This window comes from Periophthalmus magnuspinnatus, chromosome 17 (genome assembly GCF_009829125.3).
Source record: "Periophthalmus magnuspinnatus isolate fPerMag1 chromosome 17, fPerMag1.2.pri, whole genome shotgun sequence".
Taxonomy (NCBI): domain Eukaryota; kingdom Metazoa; phylum Chordata; class Actinopteri; order Gobiiformes; family Gobiidae; genus Periophthalmus; species Periophthalmus magnuspinnatus.
Window position 1 is genome coordinate 18,623,495 of NC_047142.1, and position 19,192 is coordinate 18,642,686.

Consider the following 19,192-nt stretch of genomic DNA (forward strand, 5'->3'; position numbering starts at 1 on the left):
TTATAAGTAATGACAGAATAGCCGTTTTCCTACACCTCTGTCACTCACTGCCTTGTATAACTCAGTTTGGCTACCGGTGACTGTGGGGTTGTAGTTACTTAATAATGGGCACTGGAACGTTTTACTCAGCCTCCTGGTGGTGAGTTGATGAAGAGCAGGAGATACCTTCCAGCAGACAATGGCAGAGAATGGTGGTCTCGTTTTCACTCATTTAAATGTAGTTTTTGTCTTTTTTAGTTTTGGTGTGTCTCTTTTTGAGCAGAGCAAAAAACAAACTCCTTGAGCTCATTAATTACTTCTACCAAAAACATTTCCGTTGATAATCTGTAATGCTAACACTAATTTATCTGACTGAAAAAATAAGATGACCTTACAATCCTGAATTGGTGCATTTTTAATTATTATTATCATGGTGGTATTGGAATCAGTAATGAGCACTGAGTTTGAAATTTTTGTATCATGGCAACAATAACTGACACTACTTCCTATGCCATCTTTAAACATACATTGTGCCTTTATTACTGCACATTATTGCACAAGTTGCCATGCTCTCTTACAGAAATAATGAACACTAAATAATATATGCACCCAGAGATAAACAACAGATATCAAATTGCCAGCTGCATAGCAAGAAGCAATCTCAAGACTTCTTACAGCATTCCAACTACTTTGTCAAACTTTGTGAACGTCTTGTATTGTTTTGCTTTAGTGTGATCCCAATTGAAATGCATACATCTTTGTCAGGTCCATGAATCATTGCTGCGCTCCTCTCTGAGTCACGGCGCACTTTTAATAGACACTTTTCTTTGGATAACCTTTAATATTTTGAACTTGGACATGCTGTTCTGGCCTTGCTGTATTGAGTTCTTCTCTGAGCCCGCTGTTCATTGCTCTGCTTATTAAAAGAGACATTTCCCAGGCATGCCTCATAGGAACAACTTGTTTTGAATTTTTTTTTGTTTGGTTCACATTTTCGATTTTGCGAAGGTTTTTTTTTCTGAGTTGAATAATTTCTTGTCTCGACGCATGAACATTTTGAATGCTATTGTGTTAAATGTGTTTAAATGTGTTTTAGTTACTATTATTTTCACTTCTGACCCTGAGAATTTGTGTTTTGCTGCTGCTGCTGTTGCCTTATTGAATCTACAATCTGACCTATTTCATCAGTAACATTGGTATTAATGCTAGTCCTGTCAATTTAATGCCAACAAATCAAATTATAAGCAATATTCTAATTTCACAAATTACTATTGCAATGTGTAACTTTTTAGGTGGAGGGTCTGCCACTTGCTTGTTTCCATGGAGGTTTATTTATTTTATTTATCTTTTTTATTTATACAGGGAGACCCAATGAGATTACTTTATACTCTGTTTTTCATGGGCGCCCTGTTCTAAATACAGATGTGTTACTTTGCCTAAAATGTTACACACTATGGCATTGAATGTATCTATCTAACAATTGTTCAGTTGTAGGTGTGCCAAAGTTTCCTTCAGTGATACATTTTTACTACGGGTGGGGTTCCCTCTCCATAGATCTGACCTGTAACTCTGTGCTGGTGGTGTCACTTGCTCGCCTCCATGGAGATAAGTTTAATGCCTTACTGTGGAACTTTTATCTCTGGAGACACGCATAGGGCAGACCCTTCACCAGAGAAGTTACAGAGTGCACCTTTAAGAGATTTTAAAGAATAACTGGTGTTGTTTATCTTGTACAAATAAAGTTGATGTACAACGTCTAGTGACTGATCAGTTGGCAGTTTTCACAGTGAATAGTTCACAAGCCTCACAGGGGCCATTTGAGGACAATATTGACCTTTACAAAAACAGCATGTTGTAAAATTTGGATCCATTTATTATTCTGTGCACCCTCTTGTGGTGGTTTTATGACCCTATACATAAATACTGAGACAGCCACAGCACCAGCAACCTCTCAGTCTGGAGGCAGAATCAAAGCTTTTTGTATTCAGTGTGAGAAACATTGTTTAATTAAATGTAAAGTGTGAAATCAATGAGAATGTATGTGTATATTAGCTAATATAACTGCAGGGTGAAAATAATAATAATGTATATAGTAGGTAGTAGAAACATATTTTACCTTCAGTCTCCTCAGAGGAGCAAAGAATTGGGTTGATTTTCATACAAGCCATGGGTTTCAGAAGGAATAAAAAATAAAGACCGTTACAATAGAGATTGCAAACATAAAACAAATAATTCTATCTTCTGAATGTGAAAATTCCTCAATGTCGCATATAACCGGAAGCTGAAACCCATGACTAGACGTGACAAAAATAACTCACCAGATTTCAAATTTACGTACCTCGTATACTTTACCATGTCTTTAAGGTTCTATATTATGCAAAATTGACTTTTATGAGCTTTAAGATATGTTTAAAAATATACCCAGAGTTGTTGTTTTTTTTTCACCCATTCTAGTAACTCTTTATTCTTAGTCTGTCTACATCTCCAATGCTCAAAATGCTCCATCTTGTGATTCATGAAGCGGTAGTTTTCAAATTAACAGCTACCCTTTACCCTTTACCTTTTGTTCAGAAGAGGTTGAACTGAAATTATTCAAATGATTTTAGTGAAGGTGTGTGGAGTAATAATATACAGGGTTTGTGTGTTAAACATGTGTGAATGGAACAAAACACAACTCCAGGTATATTTTTGATGAGGAAACAACATTATAACATGAATCAGAAAATAGAGTAATATGGGCCCTTTAAGTGAACACTAAAAGATGAATAGATAATTGAATAGATCATATTTAGTTAAATTCAGTTCACCTCCACACTGTACAAAAAGCTTCACAGTTGTGTTCTTATCATTTTGCTTGAGTTTTTGTTGATTTTTTTGTGTTTGCTTGATCGTGCTCCTTGGTGGTGTCCTCCCTCCCTCCCCCACAGCCCCCTCAGCCCCCCCTCAGAACGTGCACCTGCTCAGCATCAGCTCTACCAGCCTCAAGGTGAGTTGGGTGGCCCCTCCCGCCGCCAGTCGTCACGGCGCCATCGTGCGCTACACCGTGAGCTACCAGGCCCTGTCCGGAGAAGACACGGAGAGGCATGAGGTGGCTGGGATCGGTGCTGATGCCAGTAGCTACGTACTGGAGGGCTTGGAGAAGTGGACTGAGTATCAGGTGTGGGTGAGGGCGCACACTGATGTAGGCCCGGGCCCCGAGAGCGCCCCCGTCAGGATGAAAACCAAAGAGGATGGTAGGTCGTCTGTGGAGAACACTGCACTGCAGACTCCACTCTCTAACGGGGCATAAGGCTGTGTCTTCCTACTGTATAGTCCTCTTTACTAACCAAAGTATAATGCTGTTGCTTCTGTTTTTACGGAGTAGAAGTGAAAGACGTAAAATAACCACTATTCAAATTATCACATAATCCCACATGTTAACTTAATATAATTAGTCATGATTACATTACAGCTTTTAGGGTGTGTTCTAGGGTTGTCATTGGCTTTAGAACGATTTTGTGTGTTTTTATCATCATTGTGGAATCTGAATTTAGTATTGAGTCTGTTTCTTGGTAGAGTTTGAAATTTCAGTATCATAACAGCACTAGTGCACTCACATTTGGGTATACACCACATCAAAATTGTGACTAAAAGCGGACTAAACCCAGAGCTAAACCGACTAGAGCAGGACTATTCAGTTTTACATCAAGACCAAACAAGGATAAATGTGAACATGTACTTATTTCCCAAATCCATGTAATGTAGGTTTTGCTAAGCTTTTGAAGGTATTGCATGCAACAAGTTACAGCTATTAAATAAAGGTATAACACTTTGATTGGTGTTTTAGGACAGTTATAACCCTTACCTGTAAGTTTTACATCTTTTCCTTCAGTCGAGGAAACAGGAGCAAAGTATTTATCTTGTCCCCTCTCATTTCATGCTCTGTTGATTATGTGTTGTTGGTCAATTATTCTTAATGAGGAGATGGTGTAAGCAGAAGTCACCTCCTCACCTCTTTCCTCTGCAGCTTGTTCTGAGCAGCGCTGACATTTCACTTCTGTGGCAGGTTATGGCTTCTAACGCTCTATTTCTGCTATATAACTGCTAAATGACTTCTCGCCTCTGTCCTGTAGGGCTGAGCGATTTTTGAAAATATATCCAGTTACAATTTTTCTGACAAGCTTTGCAATTGCGACTAGATTTGCAGAGTATGTTTTAGGCTGGATTCTGTTTGGAGTGCATATTTTAAACATATCAAGGATCATTAACATTTGAGAAGACGGAAATATGAACTGCTAATCTAAGCAGCCCATGCATTTCAGATCATGTCTGTGCACAGCTAAAGGATGCAAAAAAAAGTCAGCATTTTTTCCTCTTTCCTTTTATTTCTTCATTTTAACACAACATTTTACTCAAAAAGTGTGAAGTATGCTTGAAACCACATTTACTGACAGAGGATTGGCTTCAGACCCTTGCATATCATTGACAATTATACATGACTGAATCTCCATCTTAAATTAAAATTAAAATTCCATTTGTTGCCCAGCCCTAGGTTCTATACGTAATAAGACTTGATATATTGTTTTTTTTCAGAAGATTCTTCTGCACTATTTGCGTTTCACTAACAGCGATCATTTAAATTGTGATAAAAATCTGCAGCCCTATAGTCCCGTTTCTCCCCTTCTCTCCCTCACTTCTGCCTCTCTTTTCTCTCCTCTCCTCTTTCACTTGTTCCTCATTTTGTTTGGTGCTTGATACAGAGTGTCTCCTCCTATAAGAGAGCCTTCTATAATTAATGTGTTTGAAGTTTGCTGCAACACAGCTAATTTCATAGCAGAATTAAGGGCATTACAGAAACTGCTAGACCTCATGCTGCCACTCGGAGGGTGTTTCGGGGACACAGTAGGCAAGTCTGGGGAAGAGATTTTGACTTGATGCCAGCTCCAATACCACTTCCTTAACCAGTGCAGAGTCTGTAAAATAACTCTCCACTCATTATTTTTAGTTTTGACTTTTTGGCTACACTTCATAAAACCCGGTAAATCGAGTAAAAATCCAACCTCAGCATATTTCTAACTCTGCTTTCTCCTCTGTCCTTGTCTGTCTTTCCATCTCCTATTCCCTTGTTTTTTCCCCTTCTTTCGGACCACAGTGCCTGGAGCCCCCCCTAGGAAGTTGGAAGTAGAGGCTCTGAACTCCACTGCCATCCGGGTGACCTGGAAGCCACCCCTCCAGCAGAAGCAGCACGGGCAGATCCGAGGTTACCAAGTCATCTTCTCTCGCCTGGAGAATGGTGAACCGCGAGGACAGCCCAACATCATGGACGTAGCTTTGCCAGAGGCTCAGGTACTGCTCAAATTTTCTCTCTATTTCTCTCTTTCTCTCTGGCACTGTCTATAGACATCTTCTGCTCATTCCCCATTATTATCATTCTCTTTTCCTTCCCACCTTTTGCTCTGTCACTCTTTCTTCTCTCTCTTTTGCTATCTCCCTTCCTTTTTCTCTTTCTGTCTTTTTCTTTCTCCCTCTCTCTTTTCTCTCTGTGGCCTTCTCTGCACCTCTCTCTCTTTCTCTTCCCCTCTCTATCTCTCTTTGTCTCTGTGTCTCTGTCTCTCTCTCTCTGTCACTGTCTATACCCATCCTCTGCTCATTTCCCATTATTTTCATTCTCCATTGCTCCCCTGCTACCTTCTATTCTACACTCCATCTCCCACAATCCTCTGACATATGTGGAACTAGCCCTCCCTGCCCTCCCCCTCTTTCTTACATGTGACATTTGACTCTAAATTGCCTCCGCTTTGGATTACCTGTCCTAACAAGATACATTCTAATTCCGCCGTAATGGCTGTTAAATATTTGATATGTGCTACATCAGGACCAGGCTTAGAGGAATCAGCGCACCTCTCTGTCTTTTAAGCAGCCGCACATATGCACTGCCTTGTTGCCATGTTTATAAATTAGACTTATTTCACTGACATCGCCCTTGACACATTAATACAGCCGGCTGCAAAACGCCCACAGCTCTGCAACACAGCGAGATGGATGAAAGATTGTAATCCTTAAGAGGGATTCAAAAATTCATGAATATCTTAAAACCCAAAAAGCCCACTATCACTTTTTGGCTGTCTCTGGGACCGGCTTAAGAGGCTGCGGAGATGGTTCGCCTTGAGTAACACTTGCGCGAACACGCTTTGACTCACCCCCTCGATGGCCTCCAACAAAAACATTGAATTTAAACAAGTAAGCGCTCCCTGGCCGCGGGTCCACTCAGATCTGAACAGCCTCGCATGTGTATCTCTGATAAACGGTTAGCTGCAGTGTTTAGGCAGAGCAGCAGGTTGCTGGTTCAGTTCCCAGGCAGAGGGATACCCTTGAGTGCAGCTATTAACCCTCATTTGCTTTGGCAAACATCCCGCTGTCTTAAGTCTTATCTGTACAGAGGAGCAGCACTGTTCTGTCACCTTGAAACCACATGTCAGACATGTTGGGTCCCTGGATACAGAGCGTGAGCCAGTGCCACTTGGTTAAAAGGGCACTTGGTGATAAACGCTAGTGAATCATTCTGATGGGCTTGTGAGAACGCTGAGGGCTCTGTGCCACAGGGACCTAGTATCAGTCTCAAGCATAAAATTAGCATTCTGTTTGTTTAAAGTCCACTGGCTCTGATACACTAATATGAGAGTCTCTTATCACCTGGCTCTCGTCTGGCAAACAGCTCTTCACATCCAGCTTAGAGCCTTTGTTTTGCACTGCTCGTTTTTGGCAGCTTGCTGTGGTCCAGTGCTAGTTATCCTCGCCCTCAATAGTTTGGCTAACAGTTGGGACAGGGCCGTTTGGTGCTAAAAAGAAAAAGATGGTGAAAAGGAGACTGGAGGTGACTGGACACAAGTGTTTTGTCTCTTGGACGTGTTGAATGTGACAGTGTTTGGGTTATGAAAAAGTGAACTGAACATGACCCGGCCTGTTGTGCACACAATACCCAGTGCCATGTCTCATTTGAGCAGAGCTACACAATAAACACAAAGGCACGCTGCAGTTTTGGCTCTCGCAACGTGGCTCAAGTTCCACTCTGCTGTCCAGGATGCCTCTCCCCTGGCACCAAACTCCACTTCTGCTTTAAGACACTTTTCATTTCTCATGGCCTTTAGTTGCACTTACGTAGTAGCAATACAAGTAGTTTACTGGGTACCAGTAGTAATAATAGCTGTAGTTGTAGTATTAATATTTTTTTATAGTGACAGAAAGATTGTTCTGGCACCAGTCGTAGGTGGTAGTAGTATTAGTTGTAGAGGAAGTAGATGTTGCAGTTGCATTGGGAATAATTGCAGACTAAAATAAAGTTCCTTAGAACCATGGAAGAGTGGTACAACAGGTTGTAATAGTAGTACACTGGTCACTATTGGAATAGGATCCGACGAAATGTTAACTCAGACGTAGTTGTTCTAGTAACGGTAGCAGTGATATAATAGTACTATAACAATAAGTTGTAGTTAAGTAGTAAAGTAAATATTTTACCTGATGATACGTTATTTTAGAACAATAGTACTATTAATGAAGTACTGTTACAAGATAGACAGAAGGCTTGCGTGCGGGCCGGTTACCCTAGATTGAGTCATCTCTGTCAGATTGCTTTGTGTAAGACTCAAACCTGCTTAGACCTGCTCAGACGTCATTAAAAAGACCACACAGCCAGACTAACACCGGGCTGTCCGGGCTATCCCAACCGCTTTACCCCTGCCCCTCCTCTCCTCACACTTCTCTTCATTCACATAATCCAAACAACAAGTGGAAAAACACTTGGATAACGTGAGCTAGCATGCTTAGATCAGCCATGTTGGGGCGTTCCAGTTGGCTGCAGTAAAGGTCATGACTCATAGCAGACAGAGGCAAATCTTTTACCTGTAATGCACTAGTAATGAATACAAGAAATGACAAAGGAGCTCCACAGTGTAATTTTCCAACAATTTCCTTAATGTGTTTTGAAATCTGAAGCTTATAACCTTTTCACCTCCACAAACAACTGAAGAAGTACGTACATAGCAGGGTTGGGTTACTGGAAATTTGTACTGAAGCTACTAGAGTAACTTCTTGTTGCTAAGAAATGGTTCTTCTGTCATTGAAGTAAAAGAAGTGATGTAAAAAATACATTTGAATAAAAATGTTTAAAATATATTAAAATAAGTACTGAGTCTGGATTTGGCTACCAAATAAAATTTCAATTACAGATCTAGACTTAGATTTAGACAAACATCACTGATCCACAAGGGAAATTACTTGGACCAGGTTGTTCACACATTACAATGTGTAAAATAACAAAGATTTAAAAAGTTAATATAATATAAAGAATATAATATTATATATAGTATAAAAATAATATAAAATATATCTAAATATATCTATCACATCAAACCAACAGGCTATATATTTAACAAACCGCTGAATCTTAACCACTATTTGCAGAAAAATGTGTTCTAATTAAAAAAAAGCTTTGTTTTGAATGATAGGCCTACATTATTGTTGTATTGTCACAAATTTCAAATTCGATTTCAATACTAAGGAATAGACTCGATACTCAATACCAATATCACAATGATAATTAAAACACTTTATTTAGACAATAAAATGTAATTTTCAACATGAAATCATAGTATTTTCTTTTATATTACCATGTGGCCCGGACTCACTTCTTCCCAATAGACTACACACCTTACTCCTAATACACATTCCTGACCTAACCTTGCATCACCTTCACCAGACAGATGGCTGTTTGGATTTGATCAGACCAAGAGCTATCGCTTCTTTCCAGGCTTTTAGCTTTTGTGTCTTTTTGTTTTGTTTCTCGATGGATGGGCTGCTACTGCTGTGTTAGCTGTTACGTTGAGAGCAGGGTGAGAAGTGAGCTACTGCTAGCGTGGGCAAGCTAAGCGCCTCTCCTCTTTTGAAGCCCATTCCCACACAGCGCCCTCATTTCCCTGCTAAATTTAAATCGAGAGGCCGTGCTAACAATGTGATGATATCAAACCCTCACCAAACTGTTTTTAAAATGTTTGTTTTTACGGGTAAAGTAGCCTGAATCTGAGGGAGCAAGTCAATATTCCAAACCATGTACTTTAGTGGACCACGAGATTTTCCTCAAAGCATGGTAGGAACTGATATTTAAATTTGTGCTGCTAACTGTTGTTAGCTAAAACAATGATTTAAAGTAGTATAGCTGACCTAACAAGGATCTATTCTATGTTATTTACATTCCAATATATAAAAAGTATGACAACTCATTGGTAAAAGGGACATTTGGTATTGCAAATATTGTTCAAAATGGCAAGATAGGAACAAGACTTGCTAACCTCCAGCTAGCAGAGAATGTCCTTCAAAGCTCTTAAACACACTTACTTTTGCAAACTCTATTGTGTTTCGCTTTAGTCAACCGCAAGATCAATTACAGCTCTTTTAGCCAAGAATTACTGTCTTAAAATGCCAACTAGGAAAAGTGACTACACTAATTTAATTAAATTTATTTTTTGTACAGAACAAAATCACAACAGCAGTTACATCACAGGGCTTAACCAAATTGCTGATTTATCCAACAGAAAGTGGAAAAAAATTGGTCAATAACAGACAAGCAGATTAACCAACCCGTTCATGTAAAGTCTGCCCTGTGTGACCTGGGAATCGAACCTTAAGTAATTCCCCAAAACTGCCCTTTGAAACCGCTAATGCTATAATACCAACTGTTTTTGGTATTGGTTCTATATATATTCCACCAAGGTTTTCCCCACAAGACAAGTTGTTACAGGACTTTCCGGGTCCATCTTGTTTCACCACTCATGCGTTGTAGCAGTGTGTGTATGTGTGTGTATGTTAGCAAGGGCTAGCCAGCAACGTGCCGCTCTACTGCCTCCATGGCCTTCAGATTGAACAGGATTGAATCGAGGTAAAAAACAGTCAAGCAAGCGTTTTCCTCCATCAATCCCTCTTTCTCGTCCCCTTAAGCCGCACCCCCTTTTTACCCATTTTTTACAGCCACTTCTCTTGCTCCTGTCATCATATTTGCATCCTCCCCTCTGCAAATTACACCGCTGCATTCTCACAAACCACTCCTTATCAGCAATGATGTGTTTTCAGCTTGCGTTGGCATTCGAAATATAAATGGGATAATTTATAATTCTCCCGTGGATTTAAACAGAGCGCAAAAGCAGTTGTGATAGAGAGGGATTAAGCTTGAGATGCAACTCTGGCAACCTTAATGTGTTTGTTGACATACTGAAGATGGCGGAAAACAAATTGAGCAATATGCAACATCTCAGGCGGTTATTCATAGGGTTAAATAGCAGATGTTCTTGAATGCCTCTTTAGTGCCTCGCTAACTCGAAACACCATATGTTTTCAAACGCAATGTGCCTTAACCACTCACACTGAGAATCAATGGGACCACTGCTCACTTCAGTCACTGATCAATACAGATCAATCCAAGGTTAGGACTAAGGAGAGGGGGACACTTATGTTCTATCAAAGTTGCTCTTTAAAAAAATAGGGTTTCTAGTAATCTTGATAACAAATAGATCTTTGTAATTGCACCCTTTCTCTTTAATTTTAGAGTAATAATACATATTTTATAAAGCTTAAATATGTATTATGAAAAGACATCCCTTGCTTTCATTTTCTTTGCAAGATAAGTGATATAATATTATGCAAGAGTAAGTTTTAATGTAACAGTGGTACATTTTGTTCCCTCTATAAGTTAAGTGTAAAACACTCGATAATTCCTTATTTACCAAAAGGGTTACAAGTGGAAAAAATGCATTCACAATCACTATTTTATTCATGTAATATGAAGATACTGTCAACGTTTTGTGTCTATTTGCGTTTTAGAAAATTTTAATGTATTAAGCCCTTAACCAAAAACATTGACAAGTGACAAGTGTCCCCAATTGTCAAGACATATTTTTAAGTCAGTTATGCAATGTTTTCCCACATCGTTTAAAATTCAAAAAGCCTGTTACATCAGCATTTTTACACGTCCACAAACCTTCTCTCCTTTTCTCACCTCCCTCCTTTCTTGTCATACTTCATAACCACTGTCACCCAGGCCACCCATGGGTGAACTTCACCACATCACCCAAGTGTGAAGGTGGTCGCCGGTTGAATTTTTGAGGTTGCGTTGTGCATTGATGGGGCGCAGTGTCACCGGGCTAGCATCACCGTGCTAGCATCACCGCCCTGGTAATGGGATTTTACGCTCAGCACCGATGAAGCCCTGCGGCAAGAAATAGGCTTTCACTTCCCCCAGGAATCACTCGGCCAAGCACAGCCAGCAGTGAGAACATTTTCAAAACGTATTGAAATATGATGAATAAAATTTTCCCTCCCCCTTCTCTTCATTTCTATGAGGAATGGGATGTATGGTTCAAAGGGTTTTGTTTAGTGATTCTCAACAGGTGGGTTGGACCCCAAATATGTCAGGTAGGAATTATACTGTTTATTATTTATTATTTTTTATTTATCTTTATATACAGGGGGACCCAATGAGAGCACTTGGGCTCTCTTTTTCATGGGTGCCCTGTTTAAAATACAACACAAACCGAAAAAACAATCAAAACAAATAAGTCCATAAAAAACATCAATAACAAGTGCAGGTGTGTTTATAAAAGTTTGTTATCAGATTATTAAATTGCAATTGTGTCACCAACGTGTCCAGTTTTGCTTTTCCTTGGAGCATATTCCATTTTTGTGAAGCAAAACAGCTAAAAGCCTCTTTCCCATCTCAGTTCTGGTGCAGCTCGTCCTTAGCCTTATACAGTCATGTGATCTGGTGTTAAATGTTCCGGTATCAATAATTAACAAGCAGGTGAGGTATTCTGGCAGTTTTTGAAGTAATCCCTTATAGATAAACTTAATGCAGTGCTGTTCTCTTTCAGTCGAGGTTAATAAAGGAGGTCCTTAAAATAATTGACCTTACAATTATTACAGTTTTAACCAACATCTTTCATTCATAGTTGGTGGATTCAGAAAAATATATTTTTCTTTATAGAGGGGGGGTATTATGCAAAATTGGAGCCTTCTACGATGTTATAATATTGTCTCCTCATTAAAAACATGCCTGAAGAGATTTTAGATGTCATCCATGTATGTTTTAGTAATTTAGCAATCTCTCCCGGGCTCTATTTGAACCCTCCTTACGGTTAGCTGTAAAATTCTGTCCAGTTCTCGGCCCACAAGCCTACGTCATCTATGCTTCCACACGACAATTCTCCATAAAAAATATGATATAAAACAGTATACAACAACTTAACAAACCTGATGCGATGTGCAGTAGTTTCATTAGTGGAATACACGCTGATTGTGGTGTGATAGTGCTCTGAAGGGGGAGTGACTTAGCACAAAGAGCAAAGGGAGAGGAGACTTAATAAAAGGCAACGTGATCTAAATCTGTTATGTGTTAGCAGTTAATAACCCATAGAAGAAAAATACCCTCTCTTTAACATTATAAGTTATTATAGTTATCACTATGCTCTATATTTCTAACTTGCCTTATTTGTTTTTATTATAGTTATTTTTACTGGTACTACTTATCTGCAGTTTGATACTTGCAGTATAAATATGCCTACATAAATTGACTGACGACTTGTAATCATTTTACTTTCGACAAGGACTGTAAATTAAATCTTAAAATAATGTAAAATAAATGCCCTATTCTTACTTGTTTATCAGAATACAAACACAACCTTATTGCAGCTTTTCGTGTGAGGCGTCTCGTGCATCTAAAACACATTCAAAACAAGGCAGTGCATTTGCAACAATCCACCATTTGGCTCCATTGTTCCACATCCTCTCTAAATGCCACTCAAACTGTCCCCCTCCTCCTCCTTCTCTTCTGTCTTCCTCTCCCTGAGTTGTATTGCATGACCATGTTCACACCTACATTCATCTGTCTTAGTCTGAAAAAAAGACCAGCGATGATCTTTTTTTCTAGTTTAGTGTTGTCTGTGACTCACCTCTCCTCCCCATCTTGCCCTGTGTCTCTTCTCTCTCCATCAGTGGAATATTGACGAGTTCACCGAGCATGTGAGTAACTGCCTGTGTGTGCTGCTGTGGTTGGGTTGTCTTGGCAGGGCAAGCCTTTTTACCCTTTGCAATTTTTTATGTTCTTAATTTTATTTTATTTTGGGTGTAATTTACATGTGTGTTCTCAACAGGTTTTTGTGTGCGGGTATGCTTGTGTGTGGGTTTGGAGTTTGAAAATATGCTCTCTGGCCATAATATTATGTACAACTGTTATAAGGAATCCAACTGACATGGCAGCATTTCAGTACAGACCTGGTTAACTTTTAGTTTAGACATGGAAGATCGGGGGCCTTTATTAACGGTGCACTATGTATCTTTTCTTGTGGGAGTTTCTTTGTTTCCTTGAAATGTTCCTTAGTATGGCATTAAACATGGCTATTTCAAAACAGGTGTTTTTATTGCTCAAAACATTATTGCTAAACATATATTCATACTGTAAGCTGGGTTGCCTCTCCCCAGATCTGAACTGTAACTTAGCATGTTTACATATAGTTAACAGCATATTTCCTTTGTTGCTAAGACAAAATTCACTTTTACTGTTGACTACATGCGCTGAGTTGCTGCCATGTTTTTAATGCAGTAAGCGTGCCTAATAAAGTGACCGGAGAGTTCTTGTAATTCTTATAATCTGTGCTACGAGAAGAAATCATCACAGTCTCACAACCACAGCGAGGCTTTTGACAGTGAGTGCTCTTTTCGTTCTGTGCAGTACTTTCCAGGAACACTAACCGCAGAGGTTGAGAATGATATGCTATAATGGTGTAAGTCAAGCAGCAATTCACTTTGTAATCAAATCTACAGGGAAGCTAAGTTCTTCTTACGTAAACTTCCTTAGTCATTCAAGAGCTAATGGAGGGCGGATAAATTTATTCAGATGTTAAGTATATTATATAGACATGGTTGAGTATAAAGCTTATTGAAATTCGATATTTTATCTTTTACTAGGTATGGGTAGGTTGCCTTTTTGACTGGCAATGTTTGAGTAAGTTATAAATGTTTGGCCCCTGCCAAGTAGTCCCTCAAAATAAATGTATTATTCATATACTTAAAGGTACACTGTGTAACTTTCCGGAGGTGTTACATCACAGCATGTCAAGTGAAAACAATACTTCTGTGTTATGCCATACTGTGCAAGATTATAGCCAAAAGAATATTTTTGGCTAAAAAGTGACAAACTGTGGTTTTAAGTAAAATGGTTGTTTGTAATATTAGTAATAGAATGCGGTATTAGTAGTAGCTGGGTGTCCCAAAACACACAGCTAACATTGGAGCTTGTTGAGTTTAGAGTAGGCTTCAGGAAAAATAGCACATGGCAATTGACTTTATCTGTTAGGTATAAATGAGTCATTGGAACCACTTTAACATCCTCCAGCTTTCCAAAATACTGTGCAATGGGTATTCAAATAGCAATCCCTGACATGATAATAAGTTAAAATAATATAAATTCCATTAATGTGTACGTGGTTGGCTTAAGCTATACAACATCCCAGTTATGTAGCTCCTATAAACTATTATTATTATTATAGTTAATTAATGAGAAAGTCTAGCCTTGGACCATAATGTATTTCAGTGACGCCATCTTTAATTATGACATGTATTCAGACCGCTGCAGTGTAATGCCAGGGGACTCTTCTCCATGTCTCCAGCCAGGATCTTGGCATTTGATATTACACCTTTGCCAAATCATTATGTAAATGATTGCACACGGAAGTAGTAATTTGCTGTGATGCCCCCTAAAGGGACATTCCAAAAATGTAGTAAATTATAAGGATAACATACTAAATCATCAATTATTATGTCGATACAGAAGTAGTTACTCTAGTAGTTGTAATATCTATTTATTCCCTGAGTGAATGTACAGTTCATGCTCATTATTATTCTAGTTTATTCATGAAGTAGACTAGCCTTGGACCACATGCATTTAAATGATGGCATGCCTTTAGTAATGTAATATCGGCTATTTAAACCACAACAGTAAAGTGCTGGAGCCGGGTGTCTTTCTCAGAGCTTGAACAATGGTTTGGTCAGAAACAATATTGGTCTTAAAATTGTCTTGATTTAAAGGCGCACTGTGTAAATATTATGGCTACCTGCTTGTCTCCATGGAGATGATATAGCTTTACCTGGAATACGTATGGAATTACTCATAGTCTCTGTAATAATTTACTTACAAAGTCAAAACTGCAGTAAAAGACATGCATTTTTGCTGTGAGCTGGTTGTCTCTTTCCAGATCTGACCTGTAACTTGTTCGTGCTGTATCTGCTTGTCACCATGTAGATATATCAGTTTAAGACCTTTACTGTAAAGAAAAATCAATTGCATCTCTATGGAAACAAGCAGGTGTCATGCCCTCCACCAGTAAAGTTACGCCATATCAAGATATAAATTTTTGTCAACATTGCCCACCCCTATGATTAGTTGATAAGAAAATAACTAAAACATAAAGTGCATATTTCACTAAAACATCATTAACATCATATTTTAGATTTTTTTATTTTTTTTTCTAGTTTGACCATTTTGGTGAAGTGAATAATTTTACCATCTGGTTAAACACAGGCAGCAGATATGAAATATGTAAATTACACACTATTTATGATTAGATTAATAAAAATGGATGACAGCACCTTTATTTTGTTAAATTAATGTTTAATCTGTCTGAAAAATGCCATCCCTGAATTTTGGATGACATACTGTACTGTACTGTGCTGGGATTCCATACTTACCATGGCTATCCCACCAAAACAAGTAATAATTACAAAAACATGCTCTAGTAGAGGACAGTGCAGTTGTGAGTACTGGTCCCTGTTTGGCAATGACATCACCAAAGCTTCTTTAACCTGCTGTCTCCCACAGTTCCCTCTGACAAGTCTATCTGAGGGGAGGAGCGGAGGGTTTTATCGGCTCCACACATCTTCAGGATTGCCACCAGCCTTTCATGTTCTTTTCATTTGCGTTGGATGACAGCTCACGGTTGCGCTCCTGTCATTGGGCCCTTTGTTATGCCTTATTACCTCCTCCGTGTCATCCTGCTCCAGCGGAATGTGCAGCCGCTTACTGTTCTTGCTCAGAAATTCAATCTAAACCTGCCAGCCTAACACAAAATGCATTTCCAGATCCATAGAGATGAGTTAGGTGTAGATGTTAAATGTGTATTCTGGTATTTTTGATTAAAGGTGGAGTACGCAACTTTTTAGTGAGGTGTACAAAATGTACTGGTCTCCATGGAGATACTATTGTTTTGCCTGGAATGTGTCAAAATATGTCTTACAATTTTTTCACATACATGTATTTTGAATTGCTAAAACAGTACAGTGAAAAACATGCATTCTTACTGTGAGTGGGCTACATGTATTTTGAATTGCTAAAACAGTACAGTGAAAAACATGCATTCTTACTGTGAGTGGGCTCGCCTCTCGCTTGGCGTGGAGGCAATCATCGTCATTATAAATGATATCATGTCATGATATCACCAATAACATACAGAGAACGCATATTCTGCTTAAGTGACTTGGCAAGTTTTTCAGCACTGATAATATAATTCAAAGGTGTACTATAAAGGTTCTGGTGGACAGTCCATCTATCACCTCCTTGTCACATGAAAATTATAATTCTGTGGAACATTCCAGACAAACCAGCATCTAAGACATGTGACAGCAAAGTGTCCCTTTTAAATTGAGTTAAATATGCATATTTTCCTATTGCTGGCCACATTTCCTAACACAATGAAATTGGGATTAGCAATGCATTGAACCTATCCTTAAATACTTGATGTTGTATAAACCATTACCTGAATTTACACTTTAAAATTTAAGTCCAGTCTCTTAATGTCACTGAAACGTGGGCCCTTTTATGGCATGATGGACCAAATGGATCAAACACTAAAGGTGTAGGGAGAGTGATTGTATCATTCTGAACTCAAAAAATTGTTTACGTTTCTACATTTGAACATCAGAAATTATTGAAAAATAATTGGCATTTCAAAGGAAAAAGTACCGTATACACTTACTGTAGTATATGCGGTGTCTGATCTTAACATCTGTGCATATGGACTTTTTCATGGAGATGTGAGCAGATTTCAAAATTGTGATGCATTAACACATGTCTAGAAGCCTCCAAGTGCACCCACACTCCGTGAGTCAGTGTGGCCTCTTCGCTTTGCTCTTAACGTTTTTATTAGATCAGACAGATGCTTGCTTGTGACATACAGCATCCTCTGCATCATACTTTACATTAGATTTTAAAGGCACACCATAGTGACAACAGTGGCTTATGCAGCCTGGTAGAGAAGAATCCATTTCTATATAGAACGAGTCGACTTGATAATCTGTGTAATGCCCTTTGGTGCTGCTCTAAGCATTTGCTCAGAAGGGAACTTTGAAGTTGCATTTTTCCCCATTTTGTGCTGAATTTCTAAAGTGGCACTAGACCCAATTCGACCTTGCCAGAATAAGAGAAAACGCTCCCTGCGTCTGCCTGCACACGCTTAGACTCTCAAAGCCATTTTGTATGATTAACGTAATGAGACTTTTTCCATAAAGCCAAAACTGTTTTATGATACTGTAATTTAGCGTTTCTCTCCTCTGTCTCGCTAAAAGAAAATCTTCAAATGTCTCTTTAAAAATAGACAGAGAAAGCATTGTTGGAATGGCTTATGCAGAAGTGTGCTTATAAGACGAAGCAATTAAAAGTTCATTAGTTAGAGAAACAGCATTAGCTATAGCTCTATAACACTGCAGGGTAGTTTGTGTGAAGCAGATCCCGTAGTTAGGCTAGCAGGCATTAGCGTCCTCTCTGTGGCCCCAGACAAGAGCAGCATGTGTGCATAAGCCGCGGGCCTTAATTTGTTCTTTGGATCGAATCGTTGCAGTTATGTGTGAAAGCATGCAGATTTATGTGTTTGGTGGTATAGAATTTCACATGTGGATATACAAGGGTGAGTATGTTTTTGAGGGTTTGCATATCGGCCTGGTTCGAGGTGATTATATTGTGTGCGTGTGTGTGGGTGAGTTGTTGATTCTCACACTGCAGGTTCACAGTAACAATGTGTGATGTTTTATTTATTTATTTGTTTTTGTTTGTTCTTGACTGTTCTGTTCAGGGTTGTTCAAGTACCATGTGTGTCTGTGTTTTCTTAGCAATAATGTTACCCATAGCCTGGCCAGTCATACCACTCACTTTCTTAGTAATGTTGACCTCTCTGTCACTTAACAATCTTAGCAGTATACCGTAAGGGTTGTTTTATTTTGAACGTATTTGGATAATTTAGTTTCCAAGTAGTTTAACCAATTTTTCTGTCATGAATAGTATCTAGGTTAGTGTCCAGATTATCAGGTGCATAACAACTCCTTTGTCTCCCTGGAGATGTTCTTGCACTGCCTAGAATATTTCACAGTATGGCATTAAACTTACCTTTCTACTTTGAGACAATATGGTGACACTCAAGTACAGGTCAGATCTCCAGAGAGGTGACCCAACTCACAGTAAGAGTAGTTGAATGAAAGAATGCGTTCCAATATATTTTTGAGCAATAAAACATCCTTAATTGAGTAAATACAAGATAGATAAGTTAAATGCCATACTGTGGTACATCTCTATGAATACAATCAGCCAAAGGCAAAACCATAATCATTTGATGTCAATAAAATTGAATGGCTGGCCAGGCTATTATAAGTCTCTAAATTCTGAAAAAAAAAAGTATGCATGTAAAATGTATCATGTGCTGTTAGACCTCAACAGCATATCCCTATATTTTGGAGGCTTTAGCAGTTTAGCGACTCTCCTAATCTCATAAGTCTTACATCAAGTATTACATGAACACTGACACACTTGTTCAGTTTGATGGTTCACTGGTTTGAGATGCAGGAGTTTTTCTTCAACAGAAAAATCCCTGCTTCCATCCATGTTTGTGTGTGATGAAATCTGTTATTGTTTTGGTTTTCTTTAACACTTTTTTAAGTGCTTTGGACATGGGTGCAAACATTTGCTGGTTCCATCTTTAACTGTTAACTCTATGTATTGAATCTTCCAGGAGGCTGTTATCGGTGGATTGCAATCAGAAACAACATACTCTGTGACAGTAGCAGCTTATACAACCAAGGGAGATGGAGCTCGGAGCAAAGCGAAAGTCATCACCACGACTGGAGCAGGTCAGTGCTGTCACGTAACACATGC

The 19,192-nt window shown here is 38.9% G+C and overlaps 1 protein-coding gene across 1 annotated transcript in view; it reads left to right on the forward strand.

Annotated features, from left to right (window-relative positions):
- Positions 1-19,192, forward strand: part of LOC117385047 (receptor-type tyrosine-protein phosphatase F) — a 218,080-nt gene that overhangs the window by 125,906 nt on the left and 72,982 nt on the right. Inside the window, exons 11-14 of the mRNA XM_033982280.2 lie at positions 2,907-3,212; positions 5,111-5,304; positions 12,994-13,020; positions 19,050-19,167. Of these exons, the coding sequence (XP_033838171.1) occupies positions 2,907-3,212; positions 5,111-5,304; positions 12,994-13,020; positions 19,050-19,167 (645 nt within the window). The remainder of the gene's footprint in view (positions 1-2,906; positions 3,213-5,110; positions 5,305-12,993; positions 13,021-19,049; positions 19,168-19,192) is intronic.